Below are 14,750 nucleotides of genomic sequence, written 5' to 3'. Positions count from 1 at the left end.
TCCTTCATTCCTCCTGTGATGGCACGAATGTCTGTAAAATATCATCGCCATTAGGGCAGCATCCACTCTACTGTGTTTCAATCTTTTTATCGTGGCATTATTTAAATTTTTTATTTACTTTTTATTTATTTTTATTTTATTTTATTATTATTATGCTTTAAGTTTTAGGGTACATGTGCACAACGTGCAGGTTTGTTACATATGTATACATGTGCCATGCTGCTGTGCTGCACCCATTAACTCATCATTTAGCATTAGGTATATCTCCTAATGCTATCCCTCTCCCCTCCTCCCACCCCACAACAGTCCCCAGAGTGTGATGATCTCCTCCCTGTGTCCATGTGTTCTCATTGTTCAATTCCCACCTATGAGTGAGAACATGCGGTGTTTGGTTTTTTGTCCTTGCGATAGTTTACTGAGAATGATGATTTCCAGTTACATCCATGTCCCTACAAAGGACATGAACTCATCATTTTTTATGGCTGCATAGTATTCCATGGTGTATATGTACCACATTTTCTTAATCCAGTCTATCCTTGTTGGACATTTGGGTTGGGGTCAAGTCTTTGCTGTTGTGAATAGTGCCGCAATAAACATATGTGTGCATGTTTCTTTATAGCAGCATGATTTATAGTCCTTTGGGTATATACCCAGTAATGGGATGGTTGGGTCAAATGGTATTTCTAGTTCTAGATCCCCGAGGAATCGCCACACTGACTTCCACAATGGTTGAACTAGTTTACAGTCCCACAAACAGTGTAAAACTGTTCCTATTTCTCCACATCCTCTCCAGCACCTGTTGTTTCCTGACTTTTTAATGATTGCCATTCTAACTGGTGTGAGATGGTATCTCATTGTAGTTTTGATTTGCACTTCTCTGATGGCCAGTGATGGTGAGCATTTTTTTATGTGTTTTTTGGCTGCATAAATGTCTTCTTTTGAGAAGTGTCTGTTCATGTCCTTTGCCCACTTTTTGATGGGGTTGTTTTTTTTTTCTTGTAAATTTGTTTGAGTTCATTGTAGATTCTGGATATTAGCCCTTTGTCAGATGAGTAGGTTGTGAAAATTTTCTCCCATTTTGTAGGTTGCCTGTTCACTCTGATGGTAGTTTCTTTTGCTGTGCAGAAGCTCTTTAGTTTAATTAGATCCCATTTGTCAATTTTGGCTTTTGTTGCCATTGCTTTTGGTGTTTTAGGCATGAAGTCCTTGCCCATGCCTATGTCCTGAATGGTAATGCCCAGGTTTTCTTCTAGGGTTTTTATGGTTTCAGGTCTAACATTTAAGTCTTTAATCCATCTTGAATTAATTTTTGTATAAGGTGTAAGGAAGGGATCCAGTTTCAGCTTTCTACATATGGCTAGCCAGTTTTCCCAGCACCATTTATTAAATAGGGAATCCTTTCCCCATTTCTTCTTTTTCTCAGGTTTGTCAAAGATCAGATAGTTGTAGATATGCAGCATTATTTCTGAGGGCTCTGTTCTGTTACATTGATCTATATCTCTGTTTTGGTACCAGTACCATGCTGTTTTGGTTACTGTAGCCTTGTACTACAGTTTGAAGTCAGGTAGCGTGATGCCTCCAGCTTTGTTCTTTTGGCTTAGGATTGACTTGGTGATGGGGGCTTTTTTTTGGTTCCATGTGAACATTAAAGTAGTTTTTTTCCAATTCTGTGAAGAAAGACATTGGTAGCTTGATGGGGATGGCATTGAATCTATAAATTACCTTGGGCAGTATGGCCATTTTCACGATATTGATTCTTCCTACCCATGAGCATGGAATGTTCTTCCATTTGTTTGTATCCTCTTTTATTTCATTGAGCAGTGGTTTGTAGTTCTCCTTGAAGAGGTCCTTTGCGTCCCTTGTAAGTTGGATTCCTAGGTATTTTATTCTCTTTGAAGCAATTGTGAATGGGAGTTCACTCATGATTTGGCTCTCTGTTTGTCTGTTATTGGTGTATAAGAATGCTTGTGATTTTTGTACATTGATTTCGTATCCTGAGACTTTGCTGAAATTGCTTATCAGCTTAAGGAGATTTTGGGCTGAGACGATGGGGTTTTCTAGATATACAATCATGTCATCTGGAAACAGGGACAATTTGACTTCGTCTTTTCCTAATTGAATACCCTTTATTTCCTTCTCCTGCCTAATTGCCCTGGCCAGCACTTCCAACACTATGTTGAATAGGAGTGGTGAGAGAGGGCATCCCTGTCTTGTGCCAGTTTTCAAAGGGAATGCTTCCAGTTTTTGCCCATTCAGTATGATATTGGCTGTGGGTTTGTCATAGATAGCTCTTATTATTTTGAGATACTTCCCATCAATACCTAATTTATTGAGAGTTTTTAGCATGAAGTGTTGTTGAATTTTGTCAAAGGCCTTTTCTGCATCTTTTGAGATAATAATGTGGTTTTTGTCTTTGGTTCTGTTTATATGCTGGATTACATTTATTGATTTGTGTATATTGAACCAGCCTTGCATCCCAGAGATGAAGCCCACTTGATCATGATGGATAAGCTTTTTGATGTGCTGCTGGATTCGTTTTGCCAGTATTTTATTGAGGATTTTTGCATCAATGTTCATCAAGGATATTGGTCTAAAATTCTCTTTTTTGGTTGTGTCTCTGCCCAGCTTTGGTATCAGGATGATGCTGGCCTCATAAAATGAGTTAGGGAGGATTCCCTCTTTTTCTATTGATTGGAATAGTTTCAGGAGGAATGGTACCAGTTCCTCCTTGTACCTCTGGTAGAATTCGGGTGTGAATCCATCTGGTCCTGGACTCTTTTTTGTTGGTAAGCTATTGATTATTGCCACAATTTCAGAGCCTGTTATTGGTCTATTCAGAGATTCAACTTCTTCCTGGTTTAGTCTTGGGAGGGTATATGTGTCGAGGAATTTATCCATTTCTTCTAGATTTTCTAGTTTATTTGTGTAGAGGTGTTTGTAGTATTCTCTGATGGTAGTTTGTATTTCTGTGGGATAGGTGGTGATATCCCCTTTATCATTTTTTATTGCATCTATTTGATTCTTCTCTCTTTTCTTCTTTATTACTCTTGCTAGTGGTCTATCAATTTTGTTGATCCTTTCAAAAAATCAGCTCCTGGATTCATTAATTTTTGAAGGGTTTTTTGTGTCTCTATTTCCTTCAGTTCTGCTCTGATTTTAGTTATTTCTTGCCTTCTGCTAGCTTTTGAATGTGTTTGCTCTTGCTTTTCTAGTTCTTGTAATTGTGATGTTAGGGTGTCAATTTTGGATCTTTCCTGCTTTCTCTTGTGGGCATTTAGTGCTATAAATTTCCCTCTACACACTGCTTTGAATGTGTCCCAGAGATCCTGGTATGTTGTGTCTTTGTTCTTGTTGGTTTCAAAGAACATCTTTATTTCTGCCTTCATTTCGTTATATACCCAGTAGTCATTCAGGAGCAAGTTGTTCAGTTTCCATGTAGTTGAGTGGTTTTGAGTGAGTTTCTTAATCCTGAGTTCTAGTTTGATTGCACTGTGGTCTGAGGGATAGTTTGTTATAATTTCTATTCTTTTACATTTGCTGAGGAGAGCTTTACTTCCAACTATGTGGTCAATTTTGGAATAGGTGTGGTGTGGTGCTGAAAAAAATGTATATTCTGTTGATTTGGGGTGGAGAGTTCTGTAGATGTCTAATAGGTCCGCTTGGTGCAGAGCTGAGTTCAATTCCTGGGTATCCTTGTTAACTTTCTGTCTTGTTGATCTGTCTAATGTTGACAGTGGGGTGTTAAAGTCTCCCATTATTATTGTATGGGAGTCTAAGTCTCTTTGTAGGTCACTCAGGACTTGCTTTATGAATCTGGGTGCTCCTGTATTGGGTGCATATATATTTAGGATAGTTAGCTCTTCTTGTTGAATTGATCCCTTTACCATTATGTGATGGCCTTCTTTGTCTCTTTTGATCTTTGTTGGTTTAAAGTCTGTTTTATCAGAGACTAGGATTGCAACCCCTGCCTTTTTTTGTTTTCCATTTGCTTGGTAGATCTTCCTCCATCCTTTTATTTTGAGCCTATGTGTGTCTCTGCATGTGAGATGGGTTTCCTGAATACAGCACACTGATGGGTCTTGACTCTTTATCCAATTTGCCAGTCTGTGTCTTTTAATTGGAGCATTTAGTCCATTTACATTTAAAGTTAATATTGTTATGTGTGAATTTGATCCTGTCATTATGATGTTAGCTGGTGATTTTGCTCATTAGTTGATGCAGTTTCTTCCTAGTCTCGATGGCCTTTACATTTTGGCATGATTTTGCAGCACCTGGTATTGGTTGTTCCTTTCCATGTTTAGTGCTTCCTTCAGGAGCTCTTTTAGGGCAGGCCTGGTGGTGACAAAATCTCTCAGCATTTGCTTGTCTGTAAAGCATTTTATTTCTCCTTCAGTTATGAAGCTTAGTTTGGCTGGATATGAAATTCTGGGTTGAAAATTCTTTTCTTTAAGAAGTTGAATATTGGCCCCCTCTCTCTTCTGGCTTGTAGAGTTTCTGCCAAGAGATCCGCTGTTTGTCTGATGGGCTTCCCTTTGTGGGTAACGCAACCTTTCTCTCTGGCTGCCCTTAACATTTTTTCCTTCATTTCAACTTTGGTGAATCTGACAATTATGTGTCTTGGAGTTGCTTTTCTCGAGGAGTATCTTTGTGGCGTTCTCTGTATTTCCTGAATCTGAACGTTGGCCTGCCTTGCTAGACTGGGGAAGTTCTCCTGGATAATATCCTGCAGAGTGTTTTCCAACTTAGTTCCATTCCTCCCGTCACTTTCAGGTACACCAATCAGACGTAGATTTGGTCTTTTCACATAGTCCCATATTTCTTGGAGGCTTTGTTCATTTCTTTTTATTCTTTTTTCTCTAAACTTCCCTTCTCACTTCATTTCATTCATTTCATCTTCCATCACTGATAGCCTTTCTTCCAGTTGATCGCATCAGCTCCTGAGGCTTCTGCATTCTTCACGTAGTTCTCGAGCCTTGGCTTTCAGCTCCATCAGCTCCTTTAAGCACTTCTCTGTATTGGTTATTCTAGTTATACATTAGTCTAAATTTTTTTCAAAGTTTTTAACTTCTTTGCCTTTGGTTTGAATTTCCTCCTGTAGCTTGGAGTAGTTTGATCGTCTGAAGCCTTGTTCTGTCAACTTGTCAAAGTCATTCTCCATCCAGCTTTGTTCCGTTGCTGATGAGGAACTGCATTCTTTGGAGGAGGAGAGGCGCTCGCTTTTTAGAGTTTCCAGTATTTCTGTTCTGTTTTTTCCCCATCTTTGTGGTTTTATCTACTTTTGGTCTTTGATGATGGTGATGTACAGATGGGTTTTTGGTGTGGATGTCCTTTCTGTTTGTTAGTTTTCCTTCTAACAGACAGGACCCTCAGCTGCAGGTCTGTTGGAGTTTGCTAGAGGTCCACTCCAGACCCTGTTTGCCTGGATATCAGCAGCGGTGGCTGCAGAACAGTGGATTTTCGTGAACCGTGAATGCTGCTGTCTGATCGTTCCTCTGGAAGTTTTGTCTCAGAGGAGTACCCAGCCGTGTGAGGTGTCAGTCTACCCCTACTAGGGGGTGCCTCCCAGTTAGGCTGCTCAGGGGTCAGAGGTCAGGGACCCACTTGAGGAGGTAGTCTGCCCATTCTCAGATCTCCAGCTGCATGCTGTGAGAACCACTGCTCTCCTCAAAGCTGTCAGACAGGGACATTTAAGTCTGCAGAGGTTACTGCTGTCTTTTTGTTTGTCTGTGCCCTGCCCCCAGAGGTGGAGCCTACAGAGGCAGGCAGGCCTTCTTGAGCTGTGCTGGGCTCCACCCAGTTCGAGCTTCCTGGCTGCTTTGTTTACCTAAGCAAGCCTGGGCAATGGCGGGTGCCCCTCCTCCAGCCTTGCTGCCGCCTGGCAGTTTGATCTCAGACTGCTGTGCTAGCAATCAGCGAGACTGTGGGCGTAGGATCCTCCGAGCCAGGTGCGGGCTATAATGTTCTGGTGCGCCGTTTTTTTAAGCCTGTTGGAAAAGCGCAGTATTAGGGTGGGAGTGACCCGATTTTCCAGGTGCCGTCTGTCACCCATTTCTTTGACTAGGAAAGGGTACTCCCTGACCCCTTGCGCTTCCCAAGTGAGGCAATGCCTCGCCCTGCTTCAGCTCGTGCATGGTGCGCTGCACCCACTGTCCTGCGCCCACTGTCTGGCACTCCCTAGTGAGATGAACCCAGTACCTCAGATGGAAATGCAGAAATCACCCATCTTCTGCGTCGCTCACGCTGGGAGCTATAGACCGGAGCTGTTCCTATTCAGCCATCTTTGGCATTATTTAAATTATAACAAAGATTGGCTCTGCCCAGTGTCATCATAGAGCCTTTGGGACAGGATTTTCCCACATAGTAGCTAGCTGTGCCTCTCGTTTGGTCCAGAGACTTTAACTTTTCTATAGTCCCAGGCAGCTATTCCCAAAACCACGGGTAATTCATCTTGGTCTTTATAGAATTCCCATTCCAACAAATAATATTTTATTTTATATCCTGGAGAACAAAGAAAAGTTCTGTAGGAGCATGTTCTCACAAAAAGCCAGACAGAAAATAAGGTCGCAGACAAAATACAGTGTACTCTACTTTACTACATGGAAAAGGTAACTCATCACCATGAACAAATAAGTACATAAATTTAAATGAATATAAATCTGGTGTTACTTTTACCAATCATAGGGAATCTGGTTCTTGATTAATTTAAATAAATAGTGCCTGTACAAGAGAAAGGTTTAAGTATTAAAGCTACCAAATAATATTTCTCTCTCTGTCTCTCTCTCTCTCTCTCGCTTTCACTCTCTCTCTTTCTCCTCCTCTGTTTCCCTCCCTTCCTGTCTCTCTCCCACTTCACATAGGTCCACTCTGCTGGTGACAATTTCATGGGTAATATTTCCAAAATTCCAATTAAAAATACTATTGTGGATTTCTAAGATTTTGTAACAGTTTACTTGGTAGTGAAGCATATGATATTATGGTCTAAAATATTCTTGCTCATTCCTATGCAACCTCCCCCTCAACACCTAAAATGGTAGAATTATGCTCTCCCATTGCTAGAAGGCTAGGCCTTGATCTTTTTGGTCAATATGAGTAAATGGAAGTAACATGTGAATTTCCAAGCAGAAAACTTAAGGGTCATTATGTGGTTCACAGTCAGGAAGGTTTTCTCTTTGCCATCCATGGTGCTAAGTCCCACAGAGTGGCTGTGTCCTGGATTAAAGAGGACTCAGAGCAGAACCATCAATAAGCCATGATGAAGTGTGAGTGATAAACACACCTTTGTTATTGCAAGGTATTGTGATACTTAGGTATTTTGTAACTGAAAACAGTTTAATACAACATAATCCAAGTTAACTGTAACAGGAATACAAAGTCATTCTAAAACTACTATTTTCAGAGAAGTAATGACTAATAATTTCTAATGTTTCTATCTTATACCCAAGAATCCTCTGCAAAAGTTATATTAAACTTGCATGTCATTTTATATACACTCGGTATATATTAATGGGTGATCATTTCTATCAACATCCAAAACTGGAGAAAATTTATGAGTATGGATTTTCTTCTGACCATTAAAATTTTAAACAAGAAAAATTAACTTTAAATGACAGACAGTAGAAACAATTAGAAAGCATATCTTTATGTTTAAGAAACTGTGGATACAAATGGGATCTGATTCTCATCTACACTCTGTCATTTTTGTCATGATGAATATTTTAACCATATGTCAGTCAACAAGAGAATTAAAAAGAGCAATAGCAATTTTTATATAAAAGGCAGAAAAATACGTTTGTTTTAGTGGGATGAAAATTTTGCAGAGGAAAAACAACTAATTTTCCTTTGAATGGAAATTAGGTCTTAGAGTTAGAAAACACTAGCAACAAATGCTTCAATCATATTTATGTTTCCCTGGTGAAACCAATAGTGAGTTATCTAAAACCCAAATTTTAGTCTACGGAAGCAGGACTGTGTCCCCAAGGGAACTGAGGTAAGTGACATGCTCTGGGTCCCGCACCTGCACCGATGTACTTACTCCATGGGGTTAGCTGTGTGATATTAGATAGATACCCAAGAACTTGAACTTTTAAATCTGTAAATGGTGAAACTAGATTATATACCTCATAAGTTCTTGAGGAAAATTAAATGTGGTAAACTGGCATTTAGAACAATTCCTAGGATACTGTAAGCTTCACATAAATGCTCAATATTGCCCTACCACCACTATTAATTATTCCCTGGGTTAAACATGCATTGTGCTGTTTGGAAACTCAAGCAATGTGATCAAGAAAAATAAAAGAAAGAAAAAGTCCAGTTGTGCTGCATGCTGCAGTCACAGTTTTCCCTCACTGATCTGGTGTCCCAGGTCAGCTGTTCAGTGTGGCTTAATGACAGGGACTCCCATTTACAAAAGTGCAGCAGAGATTTGCCCAGCATCCACCTCCCCTCCCACACTGCCCTCTTGGTCTCCCTCCATTCACTTAGCAAACAGCTGCCCAGTCTCCGCATCTAATTATTATTCTCCAAAACTTGAAAATATTAATAAGTCTAATTAGAATTATTAAAAGAATTCAAAATGTATTTGAAACTTGGAAATTCTTCCTGAAATATGACTGTATGATAACCACTGCTAAAGTCTTCCCAGAAAAAGGACCCTATATTTTCTTCCTATTGATAATACTAAAATTTAACCTGTCAGAAATTAAAAAGTTGCAAAGTTTTAGTCTTCTTAAGAGAAAATGTAGGAGTTATCAGTGATTCTCTTCAGAAAGGTTAAATGTATTTTGCTTCTATTAGCCTTGTTAATGTAGTTCATAGCTATTCTAATCTGAAGTTGTACTTTAAATCATGTTTATATGTTTTTTCCCTGAATAGACTGACTGTGACCTCCTCAAGCTTCATCAAATGTAATTTGTCTTTGATTCCTGCACTAGCTAACACAGAGTCAGGCTGTGAGTAGCAAGACAGAGGAAGGAATTGAATTGAAGTGAGAGACATCTTAGTGTTTTATTTTCTTTTCTGCCTCACAGTTTCCATGAAAAAATTCACTGTAGCAGGCAATAAAGCAGACATTTGCAAAAACACCAAAAGCCTTGCCTGGTAAATAGCAGGGAGTTTCTAAATCCCAGTTATGCCCCCTGAGATTTAATGCGAATGACGGGAGCTTTAAGGAGTTAAGCTTGGAGAAGCATGTACTAGTCACAAAGAAGGTGGATTCTGCATAAATCTCTGCTCAACATGAAAATAAGAGATATATCTTACATTAATATATGCATTTCTATTTGTAAATATGCATATACAATGTATTCTTATATTTGTAAATCTGCACATATTATATATAAATGCATATCTATAAATTTATATAAAATAAATGTAAACTGTATACATACAAGTTGTCTGGGACTACAGAAATTATCAAATCCAAATTCTTACAAGTCTGAATAATTGATAAAATCAGCAAACTGAAGTAATGAAGCTCATATCATAAGATGATTATAGTAATACAGTCTGCAGAATAATTTGTGTAGATATTAACTCTTTGACAGTGTATGTATTTATTCATTTGTAACTGGTAATATTCTAAGCACTTTCATTACTTTTCTGCATTTAATCTTCATCAACCCTGAGGTCAAACCTTTTCTTACCATCTATTTTTATGTGCAGTAAACAGAGTAATAGCAGGTAGAGGGGAAGCTGGGTCCACCCTGCAGGCCAGCCACGGTCCCTGGGCTCCTCACCCCATGCGACTCTGGTTTCTGAGGAGTCTGGTGTGTAGGAGGACCCTGGCTTGCTCATGGGGATGTGTGGGGTTTTGCTCCATGAAACCATAGAGCCTCACAGCATTGTCCAATACTGTGGGTAGAAGGGTGCAAATGTTTGGTATGGATTTTCCACAAATGATATTTTAGTCACGTTCTAAATCATTCCTATATGGAATACACTTTTGGGAGTTTTTAAGATTCCAAATGGATCCTTAAACCAGAGAATGTAATTCACTTTAGACTTCTCTAAGCAACTCTAAAAATAGGGGGACAAAATTCTCCTTTGTTTTCAATAATTCACTATTCATGTCTGCATAAGGCAGTGACACTGCCAATTTCCAGGACTGGTTTATAACAGACACTCTCATCAGGAAATCTCATGACTCAGAACTGTGGCAACTTCAGTACAAATCACTCTTTTGATCCACAGTTGTGAATTCTTAGTTCCTGGTAAGTTTGTTGAATTGCAGATAATTTATAACACCCAAATCTACAGGCCCATGGGCCTTTCTTTGGTTAGAACACACACACGCACACACACACACAATTTGTTTCAGAGGCTCAAATTACTTTAACCCCAAGCTTTCCTTGGTGGCCTAGGTGAAACCTCATGGACAACATCACCTGGATGGTCAGCCACACTGGATGGTCGGATTTCATCCTGATGGGACTCTTCAGACAATCCAAACATCCAGCACTACTTTGTGTGGTCATTTTTGTGGTTTTCCTGATGGCATTGTCTGGAAACGCTGTCCTGATCCTTCTGATACACTCTGACACCCACCTCCACACCCCCATGTACTTTTTCATCAGTCAATTGTCTCTCATGGACATGGTGTACGTTTCTGTCACTGTGCCCAAGATGTTCCTGGACCAGGTCATGGGTGTGAATAAGATCTCAGCCCCTGAGTGTGGGATGCAGATGTTCTTCTATGTGACACTAGCAGGTTCAGAATTTTTCCTTCTAGCCACCATGGCCTATGACCGCTACGTGGCCATCTGCCATCCTCTCCATTACCCTGTCCTCATGAACCATAGGGTATGTCTCTTCCTGTCATCAGGCTGCTGGTTCCTGGGCTCAGTGGATGGCTTCACATTCACTCCCATCACCATGACCTTCCCCTTCTGTGGATCCCGGGAGATTCATCATTTCTTCTGTGAAGTTCCTGCTGTATTGAATCTCTCCTGCTCAGACACCTCACTCTATGAGATTTTCATGTACTTGTGCTGTGTCCTCATGCTCCTCATCCCTTTGGTGATCATTTCAAGCTCCTATTTACTCATCCTCCTCACTATCCACAGGATGAACTCAGCAGAGGGCCGGAAAAAGGCCTTTGCCACCTGCTTCTCCCACCTGACTGTGGTCATCCTCTTCTATGGGGCTGCTGTCTACACCTACATGCTCCCCAGCTCCTACCACACCCCTGAGAAGGACATGATGGTATCTGTCTTCTATACCATCCTCACTCCAGTGCTGAACCCTTTAATCTATAGTCTTAGGAATAAGGATGTCATGGGGGCTCTGAAGAAAATGTTAACAGTGGGACCTGCCTTTCAAAAAGCTATGGAGTAGACCATTTTGAGAGTAATTTACTTTTCCTTCTCTCTGCACTTCACATATGAGAATGTTATACCAGTGTTATTTCCCAGACTCCAAGACTGCCACGGTGTTTGATCTCATTTTCACACCTCTTTTAGAAATCGCTTTCCTGTACTAGAAAGCTTTTCAATTTACACTCCGTCTCACTTCAAAATGCATTATTCAGTCATATTATATTGATGTTACAGTTACTGAAGTTCATAACTACTTTCTAATTCTATAGGAGATTTTCATATTCTGGAAATACATAATGATACTACTTAGAGGATAAAGGTTATAAGGCATAAAATTGAGAGAGAGGGAAAAATGAGGAAGAAAAAGGGTTCATAATCATATAGATGTTCTTTGTACTACTTTTATTTATGCTAATTTTCTGTAAAATTGAAATTAATTTTAAATAAATAATTAAAATATGTCCCCTCCCTCCCACCTTTTTTGAGCAGTTACACATGATATAATATCTTAGAAAACTTGCTGATTGCAATGTAGTTATTCGCTGCTGAGACAATCCAGCCATTTGTCCACCCTTATTGGAGGCTGTCTTGGCCCACATGGTTGGTTCCTGAAAGATTAAGGTCTGTTATTGAGGTTAACAGTCTTCATCAAGTGCTAGGTTTTGAATCCCGAATTCCGTAAGAGACTGTGGAAAACATATTAGCCTGGGGTGAAAAGAAGCTTTAGGGAAGATTTCCAGCACAAAGTGACATCTGAGCTGAGTTTTGAAGTATGTAATTTATTAGACAAATAAGAAGAGGTAGAGTATCAAATATTCAATTGTTCATTTATCCAGTAAATATTTGTTATGCTATATTAAATCTAAAATATTCACTAAATAAAATTCAAAGGTGAATACTACACACTGCTTTCCCCAAGAAATTTGAACTAGTAATTCTGTGTGCAAATAGGTGCTATAAAGTGTATGAAATGCTCTGATGCACATGTGGAAAGGGTATAGCTCATTCTGGCACCTCGCTTCTCCCTGTGCACATTCAATCAAGCAGAAGATGCTGAGTGCAGCCCCAGGAGCTCAGTGTTAAAGGTGCCTAGCTGTTCCCCTCAGATAACTACACATGGCTGGGGAAGGGGGCGGGACTTTGTCAGGGATGTGATGATGCCAGGGAAAAGGCACAGCAAGAGCAAAGGTCAGACAATTGACCAAGCAGGAGTGGCAAATATTCTAATCGTGCCTTCTTTCCCGTTTTATTTTGTGGAATAATTCCTTGCTTTCTGTGACCCAGATGTTTACAAACAGTAGAAAATGATCAGTCTTGCATTTCAGAAATATTACTTTGGTGACAATAGATTGGAGAAGTGCCAACCTGGTGGCAGGCAGACCAGATGAGTGAGGATGGTGAACTGCATGATCTGAGTGGAATGATGTGTACCTTACCACCAGGAGGGACTTAGGGAGAGGAAATGTTTGGGGTACGCAGGGATGTGAGACTTTGTCAAACCAATTGGATTATAATTACAGACCTAGTTGCAGGTGTATCATTTTCCACTTGCCTGTGTCCAACTTGTGAAAAATCAAGTGGCTTCAGATTTACAGATTCTGCTTTCCTCTTGACAATATGATCCTAAACAAGTAAAACTTAAAATCTCCACAAAAGCTCCGTTAGAACAATTGAAAGACTTCACATAAAGTTGCAGAAATCAAAATCAACATACATCAATAATTTCTCTATGTACTAACAACAAACTACCTGAAAAAGAAATTTAAAAACAATTTTATTTATAATAGTGTCAAATCAAACAAACAAAAACTTTGGGATAAATTTAACCAAAAGGGTTAAATATCTACACTGAAAAGCATAAAACATTGATGTAGGAAATTAAAGAAGACACCAATAAATGAAAACTATCCCATATTCATGGATTGGAAGAATTAATATGTTAAATTTTTCATGTTACCCAAAGGGTTCTACACATTTAATGACATTCCTGTCAAATTTCAATGTCATTTTTTCACAGAACTGGAGAAAAAAATGATTTATATGAACAGTAAGAACAAAAGGGGAGCATCACACTACTTTTTTTCTAAATATATTACAAAGCTATGACACTCAAAACAGCATGGTACACACATTACAAAAGGCACATTGACCAGTGGAACAGGATTTAGAGCTGAGAAATAAACCCACACATTTATAGTCAATTGATTTTTGACTAATGTGCCGAAAACACACCTGAGGAAAGGACTGTTCCTTCAACAAATGATACTGGAAAAATTAGATATCCACATGCAAAAGAACAAAATTGAACCCTTTTCTCACACCATATACAAAAATCAATTCAAAATGAATTAAACTTGGATATAAGACCCGAAACTGTAAAGCTACTAGAAGAAAATATAGGGAAAAGCTCTGTAACATTGGTTTGGGCAATGTTTTTCTGGATATAAACTCAAACTCCCATGGAACAAAAGCACAAATAAACAAATCAGATTATGCAAAACTAAAAAGGTTCTGCACAGTAAAGGAAACAATCAATAAAGTGAAGAGACAACCCACAGAATCAGATAAAGTATTTGTAAACTATATTATCTGATAAGGGATTAATAGAAAAAATATATCAGGAACTCAAAAACCTCAATAGTAAGAAAATAAATAACACAATTTAAAAATGGGCATAAGACCTGAATAGACATTTCTGGAAAGAAGACAGACAGATGGCCAACAGGTATATGAAAAATAATGCTTATTATCACTAATCATCAGGGAAACACAAAACAAAACCACAATGAGATATCACTTCACTCTTGTTAGAATGGCTATTATCAAAAAGACAAAAGATAACAAGTGTTGGTGAGGACATGGAGACAACTTCCCTCCCTCCCACCTCCAACTTTGAGGGTACAGAGGGCTGAACTGAAGAATGCATGAGCTGGGGGAGGCAGAGGATGCTGGGTCCTGTCTCCCCACTCTCGGGGCTGACTCCTTGACCTGATACAGGCAGAACAGGTGAGGCCCCGAAGCTTTACCTTGACTGAGAGCTCTAGCTGTGAGTAGGATCTAGGCATGTTAGTAATGACTGATTCTGGACTGAATGTGCTGGGAGGTCATTTGAAAGTCTAGGAAGGTTGAAAAAGCCTCATAGCTTGAACAGGCATTTGAATGAAACCTCAAAGTTCTTTTCTGCTTGTAACTTGAAGACATTTGCTCTTTGGAAATAGCATACACATATACAGACCATCTACATGGTATACACAGATGACAAAGGTTTGTGCTCTCCATAGTTTCTTTTCTTCTTTATTTGATGGATTTATTCTTTCTTGCACACCTGTAATTATATTTCTCTTGACACCTTGCTGTATATCAACTTCTTGAGTTACACTCCTTGTCAATAGTTGAAAAGTTTCTTTCAGCTTCCAACAAATTTGCTGACGAGTCAGT

The 14,750-nt window shown here is 39.3% G+C and overlaps 1 protein-coding gene across 1 annotated transcript; it reads left to right on the top strand.

The window, feature by feature from the left end:
- Nucleotides 1-10,368: 10,368 nt before the first annotated feature.
- On the top strand, nt 10,369-11,331 carry OR2T4 (olfactory receptor family 2 subfamily T member 4). The gene has a single exon (XM_019039372.4). It carries the CDS (start codon nt 10,369-10,371, stop codon nt 11,329-11,331), a length of 963 nt encoding a protein of 320 aa, XP_018894917.3.
- The last annotated feature ends 3,419 nt before the right edge of the window (nt 11,332-14,750 follow it).

Source organism: Gorilla gorilla, chromosome 1 (assembly GCF_029281585.2).
Source record: "Gorilla gorilla gorilla isolate KB3781 chromosome 1, NHGRI_mGorGor1-v2.1_pri, whole genome shotgun sequence".
Lineage (NCBI taxonomy): Eukaryota > Metazoa > Chordata > Mammalia > Primates > Hominidae > Gorilla > Gorilla gorilla.
Note: the sequence above shows the minus strand (reverse complement) of the source record. Positions and strands in the feature narration are given on the sequence as shown.

What these genes read in the sequence shown, in the direction of transcription:
- OR2T4 (XM_019039372.4), top strand. Translation starts at nt 10,369, where the DNA reads ATGGACAACATCACCTGGATGGTCAGCCACACTGGATGGTCGGATTTC.